Here is a 23,384-nt window from a genome sequence, read left to right on the forward strand (position 1 = left end):
TTTCCCCCTTTTAGTCCCGTTCTCTAGATTTCAACTTACCGTAGCACGTGTCTTATACCTATGCTGTATTTGAACTAGTTAAACACAATATATCAGGCCCCTTTTGTTTTTCTTTTTTTCGGAGCTGGGGACGGAACCCAGGACCTTGCACTTGCTAGGCAAGTGCTCTACCACTGAGCTAAATCCCCAACCCCAGACCCTTTGAAAAACATTGCTTCTTCTGCTTTTCTGTCACTGTCTGTCTCTCTGTCTTTCTGTTTCTGTTTCTCTGTCTCTCTGTCTGTCTCTGTCTCTGTCTCTGTCGTCTCTCTCTCCTCTGAAACAGGGTTTCTCTGTGTTACTGTCCTAGCTGTCCTGGAACTCACTTTGTAGATTAGACTGGCCCCGTAATCACAGAAATCTGCCTCCTGGGAGCTGGGATTAAAGGTGTGCACTATGGCACCCAGCTTTCTGCCTGTTTCTATGAATAACTTGCCAGCAGAATGGAGGCAGAGGAGGCTGGAGAGATGGCCAGCAGTTAAGAGCACTGACTGCTCTTCCAGACGTCCTGAGTTCAAATCCCAACCATACACATGGTGGCTCACAACCACCTGTAATGGGATCCAATGCCCTCTTCTGGTGTGTCTGAAGACAGCTATAGTGTACCCATATAATAGGGGCAGAGGAAGCGAAGTCCTGAGGCAATGTGTGCTGTTCACATGGCTGTCAAGGATACCAAAGGCTTCACCAGGGAATATGAATGTAGACGTTGATTGTGCAGAAAATGTCTACCATAGCTTATTCCCTTGGAAACGTACAGTCTGAGGATTGCTCACCTACAGAGACTGCTCCTACTGGATTAGCTGAGCCTGTCTCCTTGTTCAGCCCTGTGCAAAAACCCGGCCTCTCAGGTCAAGTCTATATAAAAACAATGCTGAATTTCAGGGGTGCTGTGGTTTCTCCAGCAGAGACTCCAGTCCTCCTGTTCCCAGCCCGTATGTGTGTCTGTGTGTCTGCATGTCTGGGTGTCTGTCTTTTCTTCATTCCTTCACCACCCTGGCCAGGTCCAGCCCTGGAGATGTGCTAGAATGTGGCGAAATAGCACAGTGGTAAAATATCACGGTCCTGGACGTGTGTGGGTTTAAGTTTTACTTCTGACTCATCTAAGCTGGAATTTCGTTCTCAACTTGAGATTATGGTAACTGTACCTACTTCATTAGACTGTGTACACATTAAGTGCCTGCCTCAGTGCCTGGCTCATAAAGAACCTATTCAAGACTACCATCGTAATACCATTGTCATTTCACTCTTACAATAACCCCCTCATTGTCTGTACCTTCTCTTTCACCTATTGGAGCCCCTAGCCAATGGCATCAGAGCTTATTGAACTGTCTGTCTCTTGCTATGCGGGAGTCTTGTGAAGAACCCTATCACTGATACCTTCTCATGTCTTGATGGACCTCCCAGACACATCACTTATAAAATGGATAAACAAGTGGATTCTGTACAAGATGCCTAATCTGTTTGGGATATTTCCCAGTCCTAGCTGCTGTATCTTTGTCTTGGAAATGTCTCTCAAGATAAATCTTCCTCTCATTCTTGGCTCATCTTATTCTTTCTCAGTTTTAAAAATGTCCTGTTGCCTACGGAAAATAAACCAAACAGAACCAATCTGCTGTCAGTTCCTGGATTTTATTTATTTATTTTTTTCTCTTTTCTCTCTTTTTTCAGAGCTGGGGACCGAACCCAGGGCCTTGCTAGGCCCTTGCTTGCTAGGCAAGTGCTCTACCACTGAGCTAAATCCCCAACCCCCTGGATTTTATTTTTAATTTTGATTTTCTAGTGGGTACTAACCTTGACAGCAGCACAGTCTCTGATGTCGTAATCCTGTTGAAACTCCCAATCCATGATCACAGCAGACACCTGAGAAGACAAGTCAGCCTTGAGAACATTGGCTGATACAATATTTGCGACTTCCATACAGTTTGGGCAGCGTTCATAGTCCACGCACGCTCGCTGGCCACAGAAAGAAAGCATTTCCATACTTCACTTTGTGGACCTTCTGGATGCCAAGTCATGAGAGGGCTCTGGGACTGCAGAAGCATCCTTAGTTCCCCACCAGGCCACAGTCTCAGAAGTGGTGTTGGTGGAGCATTAAATCACACCAACAGCCAGACTCAACAGCTCAAAGAGCATATTTTTTTTAAGCATTTGGAGATGTGGTGTATTCGATCAACTAATTTCAGCTATTCTTCAATTTGAAAACAAGTGTGTGGACTGTCATTTAGCAAGGACACAGAATGAACTGACATAAATAATACAGAAATGGGCCCTTAGAAGTATCCTGTAATGTGGGACACCTAACAGAGGGAGCAGGGCCTGACTCTGTTGCCTGCCTTTAGATCCCTTTCCCCTGACTGGGCTGTCTTGTCTAGTCTCAACAGGAGAATATTGCCTAGTCTTACTGCAATTTGATATGCCAAGGCTGGTTGCTATTCGTTGGAGGTCTCCCATGAAAGGGGAGGGAGGAAGGGTGGATGTGGGGAGTGGGGGGAGAGAGAGAAGGACTGGAGGAGAGGAGGGAGAGGAAGCTGTAATCAAGATGTAAAGTAAATAAATAATTAAAAAACAAAAAGAAAAAAGAAAATCTGTAAGAATAGCTAGGAAATTCTAATCCCCAGGACACTGAATTTTGTACCTAATTTTTTCCTGTGAGAATTTTGATACCCAGGGATATTTTGTAATGCCAGTTTGGCAACATGTAAAAATTCAATAAGTTAACACACACACACACACACACACACACACACACACACACACGCGCGCGCGCGCGCGGATTATCATGTAAAACCTTTCTTTAGATAAGGTAAACACTCAAGTATTATTCAAGGATATTTTTAGGTTCGACTTTTATGTTTAATACAGATACTTTCTTCATTAGTGATTTTAGATGACAAAAATAAATATTCCCCATTAATTATTGATAATAGAAAGAAACTCAAAATAGTACAAATGAAAGCTTTAGAAAATAATTTGTACTCTCCAAAGATTGCCATGATGTCCGTATATCTCCATTTTTTAAAAACTCTATATAGAGATGCTAAATATACACGTTTTTAAAAAGTAACAATAAGTGGAGTAAGCGAGATGGCTCAGTGGGTGAAGGCGCTTGCGGCCAAGGCTGATAAGCTGAGTTCAAGTCCCCAAATCAACATGGCAGAGGGAAAGAACTGACTCCTGAAAGTTGTCCACTGGACTCCACCGCCCCCCCACCCCGGCTCACACACACAATAAATAAAGTAGAAATGAATAAATAAAGATAAGATGAATACTTTGTGCCTTCCTCCCCACATCCTGTAAGTAAATCTGTTTCTATTTTAAAACATGTGTGCGTAAACAATGTGGCACAATGATAGATCTCTTGTTCTTATTGATTATCTAAATACAATTTTGTATCTTTTGACAAACCCCTCCCCCTCCTCAATCTGTCCCAGTATCATGTCCTAGCATGTTGGTGTCAATATGCTGTAGCTTTCTCAGACAGAATGATATACTTTGGCAGAATTACATCCCCAGAGTTGTCCTTGTGGTGGAAACTTCTTTGGCTAACTAGGGCCTTCCAAAGTTCCATACAAATTTTAGATTTGGATGTTTTATTTAACGGCGAATTTACTTGCTTTGGAAAGAAACATTCCTCCCGTGTTTTTTTTCCGACAGGAAAGGTGTAACTTACTGGTGTACGGTCACTCCACTGCCACGACCCTTGCAAATCAGGGCTTCTTTTATTCAGACCTATCCACAACCAGCGCTGCCCACTGTGTTAAAAGATAAAAGGAGGCAGTATTAGACATTTAGGACAATACCTGGTAAACATATTTAGCACTCACACATTCAAAGGGACTGAGACATGTATGCGTACTCAGGAGTTTGAAACCAACAGAAAAGACAACCTTAAACTACACAAAGAAACAAAAATCAAGCGCTTAGCCCAGAGCAGTCATAGAAAAGGTACCACATGGCTTTTTAAAACCTCTTTAATTTATTCATTTATTCACTTTGCATCTTGGTTGTGACACCCCCTTTCTTCTCTCCCGCCAGTCCTACCCTTACAGATCCCTCCCCACAAGGTACCACATGTTTAAAACTAAATTTTAAGTTGCTTTCTGTGAGTGAAAGGCAAAAATCTATTCTGCTTTGGATTTTAAAACAGAAACTATGATTATTGTAAGTCCTTACTGCAAAGCTTCATATTCGGCAATATTTTCAGATACAGTCAGTGGTAAAATGGCCGCCTGCCTCTCTGTGTTCCTTCTCTAGACTTGGAATTGCGGGTGTGGGTGTTGGAAATGGAAGCCGGGTCTTCTGTGAGAGTGACGAGTGCTCTGGAGCATGTCACTGCCTCAGCTGCTTGTCTTGCTTTTGAGATGGGGTGGGAGTGGGGGTTATGTGGTGAAGATGGCCCTGAGCTCCCTATGTGCAGTCAAGAGTGACCCTGAATCTCTCATCTTCTTGTCTCCAGCTCCTAAGTGTTGGGATTAGAGGCCTGAGACACCATGTCTTATGTGGTGCTGGCACTTGGTTCTGGGTTTTGTGTTGGTATTTGACTAGGTGACCTACATCCCCAACCCCAACAATGGCATTTTAAAAACAGTGTCTAGGGGTTAAAGATGTAGTCCAAAGGTGGAACACTTGCCTATAATATTCAGGGCACTAGGTTCCATCACACACACACACACACACACACACACACACACACACACACACACACACACTCTCAGAGTCTTTATAGCACTATCAAATATCTTTTCTTTATAATGTGAAACAAGCTATTTGGCTAAAGTTTTTTTTCTTTTTTTTTTCTTTTTTCTTTTCTTTTCTTTTTTCAGAGCTGGGGACCAAACCCAGGGCCTTACGCTTGCTAGGCAAGCGCTCTACCGCTGAGCTAAATCCCCAACCCCTTGGCTAAAGTTTTATTAAAGAAAGATTTAAAATACTTTTAGTCTGGTAATTTTAAAGTGAGCAAGTAGTCATTTTTTAAAACTCTAAGTAGAAAACACTTCCATGATTCTATTTAATACCACTAACTTTATATTTGTATGTAATAGCATCGAGCTGGGCACAGTGATGCCGCAGAGAAGCGTGAGATCAAATGCCTCTTGTGCACAGCCAGGACAACATGACACATATGAGCCCACGGGAGTCACCAAATGAAGAACATCGTCAAACTGCAGCATACAGAGAGGTCACGAAGGACTGCAGTGTACAAACACTCCCCGAGGCTGGAGGGAAAGGTCCTAAAAGTTTGCTAATATTTCTCTGGAGCAAGACATTCAAGCACTTACCATGTTCCATGGAATGCAGCTAGATGCCTCACAGACGAATATATGCAAACATGAAGGCAGGAACACACGTGTAAGAAATACCCTTCCCTCTGTTGCATATATGACAAGGGACCCAATTGCAAAACCTTCCTCTGTCTCCAATTCCAACTAAAAGCATCCCTTAAAATCTAGACTTCTCAGGCTTAAACAAGTAGCCAAATTATATTCCTTTGATTTAACTTTGTGCTGGGACACGATTATCAGTGGTATAAGTACAGTACACGTATACATAAATATAACGTAAGTATATTATACACATGTATGTATACATATGTATGCATGTATAAATGTAGACATGTACACACAAGGTATGTAAATATAATATGAATATATTATGCATATGTAATACGCACATAAAATATATACATGCACACATAATACATGCATAAATAGAATATGAATATGTATTTCACAAGAGGTAGGACCCACGTGCAAAAATAATCACTACTGTTTAGCTTTGCAGAATGTATAGAATGTACAGCTAGAGTTACCGAGAAGTATAAGCCTGAATATTTTTATGCAATTTTTTAGTGTCCTGAAGTACTAACCTAACTTTATACTACCTTCTCGGTTTTTAGTAAGATAACTGCAGTTGGCTCTGGTCACACACATCCATAGCCTTAGCGCTTAGATGCAGAAGGATGGCTGGTATGAAGCTGGCTTGGGTTAGGTAGCCTGTTCCAGCTCAGCTGAGCTACACAGCAAAACAAGACAAGATAAAACAAAGCAGGGGCTGGGGATTTAGCTCAGTGGTAGAGCGCTTACCTAGGAAGCGCAAGGCCCTGGGTTCGGTCCCCAGCTCCGAAAAAAAAGAACCAAAAAAAAAAAAAAAAAAAAACAAAAAACAAAACAAAAAAAAAACAAAGCAAAGCAAAACAAAACAAAACAGAGCAAAACAGAGCAAAAACCAACAACAAAACCCCACATGCTTTCTTCCTTTTCTCAAAGTTCCCCAATAGCTTAATGTCAGTCAGTATTTTCTCATCTTTTCGACTTAATGAAGTTTGAGTATTCTTACAGAATAGGAGAATATATAACAACATTTGCTCTGCTGCTATATATGTGGAAAGTAATCACCAGTTCGCAGACCAGATAAAATCTAATGGAGATGATTAAGACCAGTTTAAATTCAGCAGCTATAATGATTTTGCAACTTTCAGCTGTCTCTCAACTCTCTCATGGCCTTCCTGTTGTACCACAAGTCCCTGAACCACAGTGTCCAGACGGTTACTACACACAGGTCACCCTTCAGCCAGGTAGCTAAGACAGCAGAGCTGTTTTCTTCCTCAGACTCTTAGGATGATAAAACTCTTTCCTCCAAGTCTTTCCTTACACACTTCAGCCTTGGAAATTCCCTAACACACCCTTTAGAGTGTTTCTCTTACCTAGTAACAGTTCATTATTCCTCTGGGAAGAAAGACCAAAGATCACTTAGATTCAACCAGCTACCCAGTACCCCCAGCCTTCGCCCTGGTCTGTCCATCCTTCCACAGCTCTGGGGCCTCTTAGCCAGCGGATCTCCATCCTGACAAACTTCTCCACTTTAAAGCTCATTTCCGAGTCCTTTGCTGAAGATCAGAGGGCGGCTTCTTACAGAAAGTGTTTGCTCAGTTGTCCAAAATATCTCTAATCAACACTACTTTCAGAGGACGAACTCCATTTCAACCCCATATTTAGTTTTCAGCTTCATTTGAAGGGATTCCCTACAGCGTCATAAATACAGAGAACAATAGTAGGTGCTCATAGTGTGTCTGTGTGTGTGTCTGTATGTCTCTGTGTGTGTGTGTCTGTCTGTCTCTGTGTCTGTGTGTGTCTGTCTGTGTGTGTGTGTCTGTGTGTGTCTGTGTATGTGTGTCTGTGTGTGTATCTGTGTGTGTATCTGTCTGTGTGTATATGTCTGTGTGTGTGTCTGTGTGTGTGTCTGTCTGTGTGTATATGTGTGTGTCTGTCTGTGTGTATATGTCTCTGTGTGTGTCTGTGTGAGTGTGTCTGTGTGTGTCTGTCTGTGTGTATATGTCTGTGTGTGTCTGTGTGAGTGTGTCTGTGTGTGTCTGTCTGTGTGTATATGTCTGTGTGTGTGTGTGTCTGTGTGAGTGTGTCTGTGTGTGTCTGTCTATGTGTATATGTCTGTGTGTGTGTGTCTGTGTCCGTGTGTGTTTCCAGATAAAGAATAAGCTGGAAACTACATTATCCACTGCATACTGCTAATGCAGATTTCAAGAAAGCTGGAGAGAGAAAAAAAATGCTCCTAACTGGGAAGTCTCATCACAATGAAACATTCCCATTTTCTTTCTAAACTGTTCCTACAACACACATATAGTTTCAAGGCTATTCGGAGAAGCTGCGTAAAAGGTTAGTAAGTATCATTGTGTTAAAATTCTGACTCTCAATCCAATTTCCTGCAGCATTTGGTTGCTAAGGAAAACAGTATCTGAGCCACAACCCCCAATAAATGGGACTTGATGAGGGCTCTTAGTCTGCAAAGTCTAGATTTCTATCTAAAGCCATTTATGCCTCTGCACAGAAGGGAGTGTACACAACAGTGATGGCTGCGAACAAGGCTTTCTTCTCTAATCCCAGGGTTATTTCGGCTCCACAATGGTTTCCCATTGGGATGCCGTTAAGAGTTGCAACGGTCTAAGAGCCTTAATGAGCTGGTGTATCATGACTCCTTTTTTTTTAATTTTTATTATTTTTTTTATTTTTGGTTTGTGAGCCTAGCCTTTAACAGCTGAGCCATCTCTCCAGCCCTTTTTTTAACTGAAATCCAAACAGTGATATAGACCCTAGACTGTGAAAATAAAGCAGTCATCAGTCTTAACTCCGCGGCAAGGGATACCGATTTGTGGTGGGCAGCAGGCTTCTTGCTGAGAAGGTCAATTCCAGTAATAAAAGCTAACATATTCAAGGAGTGAACTTCAAAATCACTTTCTAGTGTAAATGACCCTGCTTCTGTCCATTCCTTTAAACTACTGTGGCCATCTTGGTTTTAAAGAATGTGCTTTTTCTAACAAGGCCCAAGCAAACAATTGCTTCATGATGGAACTCTTATTAAGCAGATAACACAGCCTGCTTTGTATGGTCTTTGTTGGCCCGCTGGCATGAGCGCACAAATGAAATATGGTTCCTACAGGCCACCGTAGTAGGCTGGCTTTTTGGTTTATTTTGTTGTTGTTTTGGTTTTGCTCTACACTTTCATCTTTCCCAACTTCAATTTCCATTACTTTTGTAGACAGAAGAAAAGAATTTAATTAGTGCATTTTCAGATATTTTTATGAAAATGTCGACAGGAATGGAAGTAGAATGGAGAGGATGTCCACAAAACGTTGCCTAGAAGCAATATTTGAAATGGTTTTCATTTTCTTCGTTACTTTTTTACATACTTTCCAAGTATTACACTTGAACTCATACGAATTTTCAAGGGGGGTGTTCAATAGTGCTAAAAAGGAAACAAATCAATAAAAGTAGCCTCTTTCGATTCAGCTTTGTCTTCCTGTATGCCCCACTCTGCCCATAGGTGTCCTGAATGGTTATTTCTACCATATAAGACTATGACATCTTTTCTACTAATTGATCCCCTCAAATATCTGCATTTATCCATGCCTTCTTTTCCAGCCGGAGATGGTAATTCCTTGCATAGAATTGAGAGTTTGTTCTGTAAACATGTTCTAAGAATGCTTCACCTAGATAATGTGTGTGTGTGTGTGTGTGCACACGAGTGTGCATTCATGTACAAGAGTTCATGTGTGCTTGAAGCTTGTGGTCTTCTTAGGTTGCCTTGTTTGAAATCCAAACTTCAGGTAACATTGGCAGTGTATTTAAGGGGCCATATCCCGGAGGCAGCTACCACAAGGACCTCTCTGATCCTACCGGATACCAAAGGCTTTGGTTTTCTGCTCAACGTCATAGACAGGTTGATCAGTAGAATTTACAAGTTTGTTAATCAGTATGGTCTCAGAAATGGGCCATAATCAGTGAGCCAGCCTGAGCTACATGAGACTTCTGTCTCAAAAGGGAAATGAAGATGGTCGAGACACAGCTCAGTGGTAGAGTGCTTGCCTAGCATTCATGAAAATCAGGGTTCAATCCTTAAACTCCTTCCTTATCCTCTTGCTACCACACCCCTAATGCTAGGATCGACTGCAGGGGTATGCTGCCATGACCTATTTGTAAAAGAAATAGTAGCTATGATAAAGAAAACCCGTGAAATATGGTAAGAAAAAATAAACTCCTAATGGAATATTTTTTTTTCTTTTTTTCAGAGCTGGGGACCGAACCCAGGGCCTTGTGCTTGCTAGGCAAGCGCTCTACCACTGAGCTAAATCCCCAACCCCCCTAATGGAATATTTTAAGAATCACTCAAAGTCTTGCTTGCTAGATGTAATACCCATTGATTATTTCTATGTATTTTGCAGACTAGTTTCCAATGTGAACAGCATATTTTTACAGTTTTTTATAATCTTCCTTTTTCTCCACGTAATATATTTACACATAACATTTTCTATCAATATAAGGTTACAAAATAGCTCAACAACAGACTGTAATAGATGCCCTTACCCGTTTCTGCCTTTTATGAGAATGCATTTTAAAATGCTCTATCATTAATTATGACAGATATGGACTTAAGTGTTATATTTAAGTTTATATATCAATTAAACATATCAAACACATGATATATTTATATTTGAGCCAGAAATGAATAAGGTGTTTTTCTCGGTGCCGTTCTAGTGCCTATTATAATCTGATCACACAATAGCTAGCTCGTGGCTGTTAATTCCTTTGCTATTTGAGTTAACATACTACACCCCCACACATAGCACAGGCAAGCAAAATGTATCAAAATGTAATAAGCCAGGGACATAGCAGCTGAGAGACACCTGTGTTGGTGAGCCCACACTCTATACATTAAACATCACTACACCCCTTAGCTTCTAAAGAGCAGGACTCTACTGAAATGCACCGTCTTAAAACATTCTGTGGGGTTGGGGATTTAGCTCAGTGGTAGAGCGCTTGCCTAGGAAGCGCAAGGCCCTGGGTTCGGTCCCCAGCTCCGAAAAAAAAAAAGAACCAAAAAAAAAAAAAACAAAAAAAAAACAAAAAAAACCAACCATTCTGTGTTTTCTTCCACCCAGGATGGCAACACCATATTCTCAGGGCTGGACAAGCATTAATGGCCAGATTTGTTTTATGTATTTTCTAGCAAAACAGAATCGGATTTCATTATTGAACAAATCTGTAGTCTTGAACTTAATCAAAACAGATAATGTACAAATTGGGCCTTTGCCAACTTACATTTTGCTAGATTAATCTTTCGTGATTTCATTTCTTATAGTTCTCTACGTGGACATTGCACAGCTTCCCTCCCCTCATATGTCTGATTTATGGACACTTTTTAACTCTACTGCATGTTAAATGTTTCTAAAATATGGTTTCCAGATAAAATGAATACTTTGTTATACCTTCATATTTCACAATTATTCTGTTTCTACATTCTAGTTTTGATTTAGAAAGAGTGCTAAAACCCTGTTATTTATTAAAGTGTTCCTTTTAAAATAAAGAAAAATTTTGTGTGTATGCATGTGTGTGTGACATATCTGTGCATGGTGTCGTGTGTGTGTGTGTGTGTGTGTGTGTGTGTGTGTGTGTCTGCACTGAGTATACATCAGTAAACAATTTTCAAGACTCGGTTCCCTCCTTTGACCCTCTTGAGGCAGGGTTTCTCAGTTCCTGGCACTTTGCGTATTCCGGACTAGGTGGCCCACGAGCTCCCAGCTATTGCTCCTGTCTCCACCTCCCATCTCACCACAGGGGAGCTGTGGATGTGCACACTACAATTTATAAACAGCTTCCGGGGTCAAACTCAGATCATGGGACACGTGTGGCAAGTCTTTCACCTCCCGAGCCATCTCCACAGTCCCTACAACCTTCCTTTATCATGTTCTTCTCTTTTAACATTTAGGATAGTTTTGTTCTATTCTTACAATGACATACATTAACTACCATGACTTGGGGTTAAACTATACTCTTGCTTTGAATTCCTTTATAATAAATGACTTATTTTTGCGTGTTCTTGATTTTTCAAGTTCACATCTGAGCTAGTGTATGCCTTTGACATGTTCTTTCAAAGGATGTGATGCATACTGTTTAGATCCCTCTCTTCAAAAATGAAGTTAACTGGGAACCAAACACATCGCAAGCATCTCCTACCTTAATATGCTTCAGGGACTGATCTTCACACATCTTTTATAGTTAATGATGTGCAAAAGAACAAGGCTGCTTAGATTTTTAAACTTTTATTTCGGGGGAGAAAAGGGCTTTTGTTGAATTCATAGTCATAGAGAAAATATTCACTAGAATATGTTTGTGGTTTTTTTTTTAAAGTCACTTATCCTAGTATACCTTGATTAAACAAACACCTTTTAGTGTTCAGAAAAGTGAAGAAAAGGTAATTTTGTGGTGTTGAAGCCCCTAATCCCTGTGGCTGTCTGGAAAGTGTCAGCTGACCTATATTTCTCTAAGGTGTCCGGAGAGACATCAGGGAAATCAGGTCAGAAAAGCCTTCCATGCTGACGTTACAACTACAGTGACCAGAGCCACTTTGATAGTCTCCTTTCTTACTGGTCTTCCTCCATGTGGCTTCCACAGGGGCCGCTGTAGGAGTTTTCTAACTAGTTGCCCTAAGAGAACCTACAGACCCACCCTGTGCGTTCTCATTAATTTATTTTTGCACTCCTGGGAAGAGGACGTCAAGCCTCACAGATGATAGGCTAGCACGCCACCAGGGATCCACACCATGGCTCTGTCTGTGCAATTATACACACACTGTGTGTGTTTACAGGACTAGCCTTTTCGCAAGTGAAATTGGAGACTAACTTGGTTCGATATTTCCCCCGTTAGGAGCAAACTTCTTCCCCAATGAGAAAGCTACTCTGTTTCCTTACCCCACCTCACTTTCTTTGCTCCTCAGCTGTCCACTCTGTTCTCATAACTCCGTGTCTGTTGTGTGTTCTCTGGCTCCTTTTCCTCTCTTACCTTTCACAACACCGTGTACCTTCTAAGAATCAGCCTCCGTCATGGCATATGCCCTGATTACACCAGAGACACTCCCTGGGCTTTGTCCCAGGTTGTCCTTGTCTTTGCCCCATGCTTTTTGCCACGCTTTTCTTAACCCGGCTGTTGGTATGTGCTACACAAAGGGGGAGGACCATGCCTCGGTTGGCTTTGGATCTCTTCGGTATTTTGCAGTTAAGGGGCTGGATGCTGCTTGACTGCAAAGCGTGGAATGGGTTTTTAGATGCTAAATCACAACACCTTGAACACCAAGAGGACATCAGGCTTAGGTCAAAAACACTTATTCTAGAAATATTACCTGAACTGGTCCTTTAACAAATGGACAAGGTCCTTAATTTCACTCCTGTGACTGAAGCTGGGTAGGTGTGCTCCGAGGGCTCGGCAGAATCTTTCGGCTTCCTCCCAGTTCCTCTTTCTTACGATTCTTTCTATATGGAACACCTTCACAGAAAGAGAATATCGTTCTTCTGGAATAATCTTAAAATATCCGTAGATTGGGCTGGGGATTTAGCTCAGCGGTAGAGCGCTTACCTAGGAAGCGCAAGGCCCTGAGTTCGGTCCCCAGCTCCGAAAAAAAGAACCAAAAAAAAAAAAAATCCGTAGATTTATCAGTGGCAGTCGAATGTGTGGGTCTCTGACATGAATTCCTTCAGGGGAAATGGAAGCATAACTAAAAGCACACTCAGCACACAAGACAAGTCCTGCCCAGAGTGAACCGGAGGCCCACACAGTGATGGCCGCATCACCAGGTGAGTACTTGTCTCTAGCCAGAATGGAGAACTGCTCCAACAAGTATCTGCCTACCTAGGGCCTTCAAGAGAAAGCGCACCAAGGGGTCAAGGCTGAAAGAGTACACAGGGACATTCTGGAAGTAGTCTTCTGCAAAGAAATTTGTCAGCACCGCAATTCTGAGCATCAAACACTAAGCCTGCAGAAGAACAGAGCTCATCTTCTATCAGGAACAATCAAAGAGCTATCTATATGGGTGTGTGAACATCGACAGACAGTGCCAAATCAAAACCTGGCACTTGTGACTGTTTTTTTTTTTTTTTTTTGATTTGTGACGATTAACTCCACACCAAAGGAGCTTAGCTACTTCAAAAAGAGAAGGGAGTGGGGAAGCAGGCATGGAAGATGAAGCCACTGTTGTCTGATTACTGGTCCTGACTCTTCAGTTCTCTGTCATGTATTCACATACCCTCCAGCCATGACTCCTGGTGAGAGGAACATGCTTCTCCCCACCTTCACATGGGACCTGGCCATGTAGTATGCTGAGGCAAGAGGCCTGAACTGCACCAACTTGGTTGGGCTCCCCTTCTTGGGCTCCAGTAATTTACTATGAACAAAACAATCTGACAGCTGCCACCCTTTAGTCTGAGGCCTAGAGTAAAGGGTAACAGACACCAGATCACAACCCAGCCAGCTGACCAAAATCTGGAAGAATTCACCACCCCTCCGTCAAACCCTAAGTGACATCTATACATGTAATCACCTTGATGGGTTTGAGAGTGGCATTGGGAGGTTTGTTTATGGAGCTATATAAATGATACAGACCCCAAATTGTTTTGATTTTAACACAATAAGAACTGGCTCTCTTAATACAAGAAGGAATGCTAATCCAATGAGAAGAATTAGGGGCTTAGGAGAAGCCTACATACGATGTCATCATGCTACAGGTCACTCAACTCCTCAGAGGGAAAGAACCATGGAGGAGAAAGTTCTTCTGGCTTTAGTCTTGCTTTTGAGGGCAGGACGTGGGTCGAGTTGAGCTGTCTGATACCAGAGACCCATGATGCTTTGCTAAGGACACCAGGCCCCCAAGCATTTGTGTGAGGCACTGTGTGCTTACAGGAGGAACCTAGTTTGTACAATGACATGAGCAAGGATGGCAGAGGGATGACCCCATGGAAGGGCCGACCAGGACGGCTACTTTACCTTATAGCAAGAAAGGCTGGAAGGGAAGGTGTGCCAGCCTTCAGGACAGGGGTCGTCAGGCTTCGGGGCCGCTTCCTCGGATGCCTGGGGTCCCCTCATTTTCTTGCATATCGAAAGTGCTCGGAAACTTCTGCAGTTCTTCACTTCCCACTTGCCAAGAGTCTTTCCAGTGGACATAGCCACGCACCCGCCCGGAGACGCTGGGGTGGGATCGGAAAGGTTAAAAAATTAAAACTTTAAGAGATCAGGCACCATCAGGGTGATACGAGGCCACAAACAAAAATGAAAACTTTCGAAGTTTAAAATCTCCACCACTGAGCCAAGATAGAGAGAGTAGGAGAAACAGCAGAGGGAGAGAGAGAGAGAGAGAGAGAGAGAGAGAGAGAGAGAGAGAGAGACAGAGAGACAGAGAGAGAGAGACAGAGAGAGAGAGACAGAGAGAGAGAGACAGAGAGAGAGAGACAGAGAGAGAGACAGAAAGACACACACAGAGAGACAGACAGACACACACACACAGAGAGAAAGAGAGAGAGAGAGAGAGAGAGAGAGAGAGAGAGAGAGAGAGAGAGAGAGAGAAAAACGGGTTGTTGAGAACAGCAATGAGGAAGGTGGACATCACAGGCGTTTGCTGTGGGTGTCATTCTACAGGGACCTGTTAAGGAACCCCTACCAGATGGGTTCCATTGTCAGTGCAGTGAGGACGAGTGTGGGGCAGAGGACAGTGCCACCAGACACAAAACCTGGTATTGTAGAGCCAATTCAGGAACCCCTGTGATTCTCATAACGGAGAACGGCAGGCATTTAAATCTACTCCCAACCAGGTTCCTGTCCTAGAACACGTGATCACGGCAGCCCACAAAGAGGACTGTGACAATTTGCCCTGTAAGGACAACACTCGAAGTCTTTCCATGTTAGACGCATGCCTAACATCTCAGACCAGGCCAACAGAAAGCATCTGCCTCTAGACCCCAACTCACCCCAAATGTTTATTAGGTCCTAGCCACAGGGACTAAAGTGCGCGAGTTACTTCACCAACGGGCAAGCTCTAACACTCCAGGGAAGAGCGTTCTCTCCCAAAGGTCACTGGACCAACCAGCTATATGTTTGAGCCAAGCACAGTCACTTCTTGGGTATTGGCCTCAACGTTGGCCCCTAACTGCCTGCCCCCTGCAGCCCACCTGGCTCCAGCTTCCCCTGGGAGAGTTGAAATTCTTTGGCCGTTCTGGCCTGGCCAGAGTCCCTCAGATCCCTGCATACAGCGCCCAGTGTGCAGACTAACGCTCTAAGTGGTTTCTTCAAGGTTATACTTAACGAGAGTTGACCCTAGATTTGAACTCAGGCAGTCTGCTTCCAGGGCAGTGTGGGCAATCGCTGTGCTTGAGGATAACGGCTCAGGATGGTAGCTCGATGGAGCGTAACAGCTTTGGGAATTTCAAAGCTATTTAGTAAACTTCAAATCTAATCCTTCCCAGAGTCAGATCTACAGGAAGGGCTGGGGCATTGAAAGTAGAAGGAGCATGCGGAAGTACACGCTTACTCACACCTCCGCTGACAGCCATCTGACTTTTCTGTGCTCGTAACATTTTCGAAGGTAGTTTGTATGATCAGAGCTTCTCAAACAAAGAATGAATGATGTGTCCGTGCTCACAGTTAGTAAGAGGGGCACCTCCTCTCCCACCAGATGAAGATGCATGCCACGGTTTGCAAGTATATATGGCGGCAAGAGGTAGGAATGGAGAACACATGTCACGCCCCCTGCATGCGTGTGCTGCTGTGTATTCCCTGTTCTGCTGGCCTATACACGGCATGCTCACGATTGACCTGGAGCGCTGAAGTTATTATCAAAAAGACCACAACAGCGTGTGCTCCGCCTTAAAAACCGGGGGCCGCTAGGGGCAGTGTTTCATACCCTCTCCAACTTGCCCACAAAGAATGAGATGTTTAGTGTATACGTGCATTCAACATATAGGAGGTGTATAGGAGACTCAACCCATGACCTCATGCATACTAGACAAGCTCTCTAACACTGCACTACGTCCACAATTCTACTTTTTATTTTCCAGTCAGAGTCTCACTGTGTAGCCATGGTTAGCCCAAAACTTGCTATGAATTCTAGTTTGCCCTAGAATTCAGAGATCCACCTGCTTCTGCTTCCCCAGTGCTGGGAATTAAAGGTGAGCATGGCCATGGCCAGTCAGCTTTTATGCTCTTGCTGGGATGTTGTTGTTATTGTTGTTGTTTTGTTTTGTTTTGTTTTGTTTGAGTCAAGTGTTTCTTTGTGTAGCCCTGGCTCTGTAGGCTGGCCTCACTCATAGAGATCCTCCTGCCTCTGCCTCCTGAGTGCAGGGATTATATTTTAAGAAGTCTATGTCTTACCTTCTAAAATATTTCTAATTTAAGTGCTGTTTAACCAGGCTTAGCAGCTGTATTCTCCCTGCTCTGTGTGAAAAGGTGATTTTATTATTATTAATGCCACGCACGCTGGTAGTCATGATCACAAGTCACCAAGTTTGTGAAGACCCTCTATTTCAAGTACTGTGCTCTATGGTAAGATCACACAGTCCAATTTTCCAATGCTATAGAAAAGTATCTTAATGATCACATTATATCAACACGAGATAGTATCATACATCTGAAAAGAGAAATGTAGAATGACTTGCAAGCCCTATCTTGTTTGGACAAGTCAATCTAAACAGCACTGACTTGGAAGTCAGGAGATAATGGATTTTACTGATCAATAAGCAGGCATATTTTGTTAAACGAATCACTGGAGCCTGTATTTTCTCAGCTCTAAAGTCAGGTGGAACTTCTACATTCTTCTGGTTTCTGAGGCAAATTATGATAAATGCTTGGAGCTGTATGAAGACAAATAAACTAACTTTAGAAATAAATGCTAACTTACACTGCCTTCCTAATTTATTCTCACAGAGACTAAGACAAATACGTGTTTAATTCTTCAGTAGGAAGTCAGGAGACAGATAGATAAAAATGTAAACTACTTCATAGGAAATGTTTAAAGAAAAAACCACCCCAACAAAACAAACCCAACCCTCACACTCATGGTGCTGGTCTTGGCTCTGGGCCATTGGCCTTGGAAATGGATTATCAGATGGACTGAGTGGAGAGAACAAAAGCATTGCTTCTGGCGTGGGTTTCACAGACTCCAGGGCTGAACACCACCGATGCCCTTATCCCCAAGCTCAGGTGACGAGCGTGCTGGAGAGGGATGTGGTGTTCGCCACTTTGTGGTCTACCTCTTTGCTTCTTAAAAACTTAGGCAGTATCTTTACAGTAGAACGAGGGCTTTCTCACAGCACAGTTGGTACTCCTTCGGTGGCATTCCCCCTGCCACCCCTTTTAAGTCTCTCCAAGCTAAAGTAGCAGGGATGGCCCCCCTTCTTCTCACGGACCTGTCAGGAAGTGGGTGTCCACAAGGCTTCACGCAGGGCTCAGTAATGTCACTTTAGTTTTAAACACGGATTTCACATGTGTTTTTGTTTGTGTTTGTGGATTTTTTTTCCTTTTGTTGGTTTTTTTTTTTTTGGTTGTTTTGTTTGTTTGTTTTTTGGGGGTGAAGCATTTGGTTAGCAAGCTTCTGCTTTACTGAGCTTGTGCTCTGTTGTTTTTCTCCATAGGCTATGTGGTTCTGGTTTTCTAGAACCACTATGTAGACCAGGTTGGCCTCGAACTCACAGAGATCTACCTGCCTCTTCATTCTGAGATCCGGGATTAAAGGTGTATGCCACTATGGCCCAACGGAGCTTGTGCCTTCTTATCTTTCTATTTTATCCTTCTCTAGACACACCCCCTCCCCCCAATTCATCACTACCACCGGTTGGCACGAGCATATTAATCTTTAATGAGTTAGCATTTAGAATAGTTATTCAATCCAAAGCAAGAGAATAGCTTCTGCTTCCCCAAGCTTCCCACTCCACCTTTCACCTCAGCACGGACGAGCTTTTGGAAATGACCATAAAATCAGAACCACAGGCAGACTTGGCACGATGCTAAGCTACGGCCCCACTGTGAATCACTCTTTCTGTGGCTGCCCGTCTCTGTCCCTAGTGCCACAGCTGCCTAGGTCTCCCGGGGAAACCTGAATAGGCAGACACAAGCAAGCTTTGCAGACTAGGTAACCGCAAATCTGGGGCTACATTAAAGCGTGGGGCTCTACGCCAACGGCCTCCTTGCCAGCTCTGCCCTAAAGCATTGCCAGCCCTTCATAAAGCGCTCACCTGGTTCAAGAAAATTCCAGTTGGAAAAGGTCACAGCCTGCTTCGCCCCCCCAGCCACGGCCCAACTGTACTCTCCTCGGGAGTCGGCGTCTCTCAGGCCAGTCCAGAAGTACTTCTGAAGGGACTTGTCGTAGTTCTTCATCATGTCATTCAAGTACTCCTGCTCAAACCTACAAAGGGTTTTGAAATAAGAAGCCACCCCCCGCCCCCGCGCTCTTTTCTCAGGGGACTCTTTAGGCAAAGTCAGTTATAGGTTTTCTCCCGCGTGTGTACCGATGGTCACACCTGCTAGTGATGGTCAGGTTGCAGTTCGTCCCGAAAGGAACCTCTTTCTCATAGATCTTGTAACAGGTTTCTCCGTGTCTCTTCCAGCCCTAAGTCAGAGGAAGAACGCCATCACACGGTTTGAGACTTAATGATATCCCCTGTCCCCAGCCTCTGACAAAATCATCTGACCCCGAGGAAGCAGAGGACGTGACTGTCCTCACCTGGGAAGGATGGAGCTCGGTTGCACAGGTCACCTCTACGTGACTAAGATGTGACGTGGGGTTCTTGGCCCCTTCTCCCTGACTCACTCTACTGCAACTATTGGTTGAATCAGTTCTCAGGGACAGCGCTGCCGCCGCTGCTGCCGCTGGAGGAACTCTAACTCTCTCAACATCCAGGAAGGTAGTCGTATTTACATATTTATAGGAATTTGTGAACAGGTAAGCCTTTTCTTTCCCTAAGAATACCAGCGTGTTATGACTCTCCTCTTTCCCAATTTTGCTTAAATGTATGAACAGAAACCAGTACTTTCCCTTTCCAAGCTCTAATTGTGTACGCTTCAGATGTCATCTTTAAGGACAGAGGGATAATTCCACTTCAGGAACTCACAGAGGCATTTCTTTACCTACCTCATTCGGCGGACACAGCTCATCAGACCGTGCATCCTTAGTTATTTCTCCCTTTTTCTTGCATACGTATCTGAGTTCCTTTTCACAGGACTGGACTTTCCACTGACCTAACTTTTAAGGACGAAAAATAAATTGTTATCGAACAAATTATTTGCCAAAACATTTTAGAATTAACTCACGGTAACTATGGGGGGTTGTGGTAGGGAGAGATAGTGTCTGAGGCTGCCAGCTCCACGACACAGTGTGCACAAAGCCCCTCTTCTTATAAGCTTAAGAAGGGCATGTAGACAAGAAGTTGAAGAGAGAAGAACTTCCTCCCTACCACCCAACCCCCGAAGCTGCCAGCATTCTAGTTGTTTCCCTGTGACCTGTCTGAAGTTTGTTCAGAGGTTAAAATCCTTGGGAGACATCAACTGAAGTCTGGTCACGTGTCCTCATGTATGTAAGGATGACAAGAGCTACTGCTCAAGAAGGGAAGGGTCAAGGGTTTCTTTTAACTTTACTCCAGTCTGGACATCAAAATTGTCTCTTTCAAATATGCCACATAAACCTGATTTTGCTTAATTGGCTAAGCGGCATTGCTTCTCGAAACTAAATGTCGGTGGCTTGACCGCGACCAGGGTCACTTTTGAATTCAGGCAGGCTGTGTAGCTAGGCCTTCTCTTCATTCCTCACTTTGGATGATGCATTGAGCCATCTTGGCTTTTAAAGTAGGGCACCGAGTGTGACACGTCTAAGACACGTCTTTGCAATCGGGCACTTCTAAATGCGCACGCAGTTTGACACTTCCATTTAAAGTCTCCCTTAGATTTCTAGGCGACAGTCACCCTGATTACCAGGAGAGACAGCTGCCTGTAGGAACTCGATGCAAACAAAACGAAAAGAGGTGTTTAAGTCCTTCTGTGCAAGATGCAGCCTATTTAAGGCTCCCAGTCAGAGCATGCTTGGTGAGTGTTAAGCAAGCCACATCTCAGGAAGAGTTGATTTTCTGAACACATCTAACCCAATTTTTTTTAAAAATATAACTTTAAAAATTAAAATATTGGAAAGCCTTTAAACACTTTTTTTAATTTAAAACTGAACTACTGAAAAGCGTTTTCCAGTTAGCCTCAAATCATGACTTATTGAAAACTTGGAGCATGAGAATATGGAGTCTTTCAGGCTGAGCCCTGGCTACCTGCTAAACATCAGTCATAAGAGCAGGAAGGCTGACCGAGACTTGGACCCTTGAGGAAAGCAGGTCACTTGACCCAGGAGTTCTAAAGAGTCCACGCTTCTTTTCCAGACTGCAGTGGGTGGGTGCTTAGACATCAAGTGAACTGCTTACTCAGCGATCACCACCTATCGGGATGCCAATCTGCAGGATCTGACCTTTTCCTTCTCAGCTTGCACACAGATCCCGTTCCTAGCACAATGTTAATATTATTAGGAGCGCTAACAAAAAGGACTGTAAATAAACCCCGGGAGGGAGGCGTCCTACCTTTCCTAAATAGGAAACACAGTTGGGCGTCTTATTGTAGGGGACGTTTGGCTCATTCTCATTCCAGTGCGTTACAGTAACTTCCGTCCCGTCCGACCACTGGAACAAAGTGGGGCTGTTTGTGTTCTTCAGGCCTGTCCAGATCTCTTCTTTGACATCTAAAAGAAAAGCGTTTTCTTTGTTTGGCTTTGCCCTGTTGTATGTTGTAATATGTATGTTGCTGTCGTGGTTTCGGGGGGCTTCTCGGTACTCCTTAGTCGCCTACTAAGGGGGTTGATGGGCAGGCAGGGGGCGGTCTCCAGGCCTACAATGTTCCTCTTACTGCACCCAGTGCACACAGGGGGAAGAACTGCTCTAGGATCTGCCAGCTGGGGGTCCCTCGAAACTGATGTGTCCCTCGAAACTGCTGCACACAAACTCTGCTCTATGGATATTAGTGAAACTCTATAAACACATCCCTAGATACTCTAAGTAGAAAAGTTTCTTGTCCACTGTTGCTCCGAAATGACCTCGGTCTTCACGTGGACAGCAATGACAGACACAGAACAGGTACCCCTGCCGCCTGCTTCTAGGAAGATGGCAGAGTCTAGGACGTCTTTGTTTGTCATAGTTCCCGATGGTCGAAAGAGAGAAAGGATCATCAAGTAGGTTTTTAGAAGAACTTAAAGAGGATGCAGCACAATTACGGGCAGAGGGAGAGTTTCTGATTTAGTGGCGCTGGACAGGGGCAGCTATTTAAACCGTAATACAGAGAAATGAAGCTGAAACAGAAGGGATACCTCAGTTCCTCATGTTTCCTAACTACCTTCCGTTCAAAGATTTATTTATTTACTTTATGAGTACACTGTCGCTGTCTTCACCAGAAGAGGGCATCAGATCCTATTACCTGGCTGAGAGCCACCATGTGGTTGCTGGGATTTGAATTCAGGACCTCTGGAAGAGCAGTCAGTGCTCTTAACCGCTGAACCGTCTCTCCAGCCCCCTAACTACCTCTCAAGAGTTCAAAAGCCATGTGGTAGCTACAGCACTGTACAAGGCGGGGTCTGGGACAAGTCCACTTCCTGAAATGGCCCTGCATGTGCTCTTCCTGCTGGGCAGGCTGGAAGCCTGGCACTCCCACCGTGGCTGAAAGCAGGGAGACTTGAAATGCTTTAAACACCTGAAACAAGAGTTTAAAACAAACTCACCCCCACTGTGGAGTTTTGTGACGACCAACTCCACATCTGCTAAGGAGTGAATGCTGGTGAGGTCTGCACCCAAGGCTTTGCATTTCATACGCGCTGCGTCCCAGGAACCACTTTCATTTGCCAGCAGATAGCAGAACCCTTTATTAGGCAGCCAGCCCCCGTCACAGAGGGTATCTGAGTCCGTCCAATCATCTGGGGGTGGGGAGAGCAGTGGTTTATATTCCAGTAAAGACAGATCCATTCTGAACCAAAGACCCTGCCAATGTTTCTTTCTTGGGTCACAAGCTTCTGGAAAACTGGGAGACCCGAAGTCAGCTATCAGAGTGAAGTGCATTTTACCCCGGTGCTTACTATAGATCTGGCACTGTGAGAACTCCCGAGGAGATAAGGAAACGTCCTTATTCTGAGACACATTATGGAATGTGGCCGGACAAGACTAAGGAGCATAAACACAGTCGGGGAAGGGAATGACTTTAGTCGTCCTAAGTGGAAGACAGGTATGGAGTAGGCCAGAGGCTGACAATCTTTTCCTGGTCTGAGATTTGGAAGGTCACCCCCACCCATGTCGCTGAGACTGGTAAAACGCAAGCCTTCTTTTCTCGTGTGGCCAGCTTAATAAGTGGATGCACATTAACACCTACTGTTGAATAAAGGGCAGGTAGAGATTTAAGGGGCAAAGGCTGGGGGGAGGTTCGGTCCCCAGCTCCAAAAAAAAAAAAAAAAAAAAAAAGAAAAGAAAGGCTGGGGGGGGGGAGGATGGAATGGCTTTTTTAGACACCTTCATCCGCTCTGAAGGACCAGGGAGTCTAAGGCCATAACGAAGTGCATTAGGGAAGTCTAACCTTTCAGAGGCAAAGGGCTATTACTCTCGTTAGCAAAACTAGAAAGTGGTTTTGTTGTTCCACATATCCAGATCCTCCTGGAACATTTAATTATTTATTTTTTTAACAAGCAAACACAGTCATCTTAAAAAACGTGGATTTTTTTTCTTCTTTTTTCTTTTTTTTTTTTACAAGAAAATAACTCAATTAACTTAGGCACTAAATGACATTCATTATTGCTATGGGATATTTCAATTATGGAAAGAAACAGAGAGAAAAACCACATGTAAATGAACTCAAGCAATCATTCACACACTGTAGCCTCTATCTCCACAGAAACATATTTTCACAACGTTAAAATGATAGGTAGGCATAACATTTTGTTCTGCTCCTTGAATT

The 23,384-nt window shown here is 43.7% G+C and overlaps 1 protein-coding gene across 2 annotated transcripts in view; it reads right to left on the reverse strand.

Annotated features, from left to right (window-relative positions):
* Positions 1-23,384, reverse strand: part of Ly75 (lymphocyte antigen 75) — an 87,587-nt gene that overhangs the window by 37,916 nt on the left and 26,287 nt on the right. For both annotated transcript variants that reach the window (XR_015683294.1, NM_001427146.1), the window contains 9 exon segments: positions 22,165-22,356; positions 20,978-21,135; positions 19,498-19,608; positions 18,887-18,975; positions 18,602-18,771; positions 14,367-14,566; positions 12,730-12,872; positions 3,713-3,794; positions 1,834-1,902 (listed from right to left, as the gene is read on the reverse strand). Coding sequence is in view for 1 of the 2 variants with exons in the window: in NM_001427146.1 (NP_001414075.1) it covers positions 1,834-1,902; positions 3,713-3,794; positions 12,730-12,872; positions 14,367-14,566; positions 18,602-18,771; positions 18,887-18,975; positions 19,498-19,608; positions 20,978-21,135; positions 22,165-22,356 (1,214 nt within the window). In the remaining variant the exon portion in view is untranslated.

Source organism: Rattus norvegicus, chromosome 3 (genome assembly GCF_021556685.1).
Source record: "Rattus norvegicus strain SHRSP/BbbUtx chromosome 3, alternate assembly SHRSP_T2T, whole genome shotgun sequence".
Classification (NCBI taxonomy): domain Eukaryota; kingdom Metazoa; phylum Chordata; class Mammalia; order Rodentia; family Muridae; genus Rattus; species Rattus norvegicus.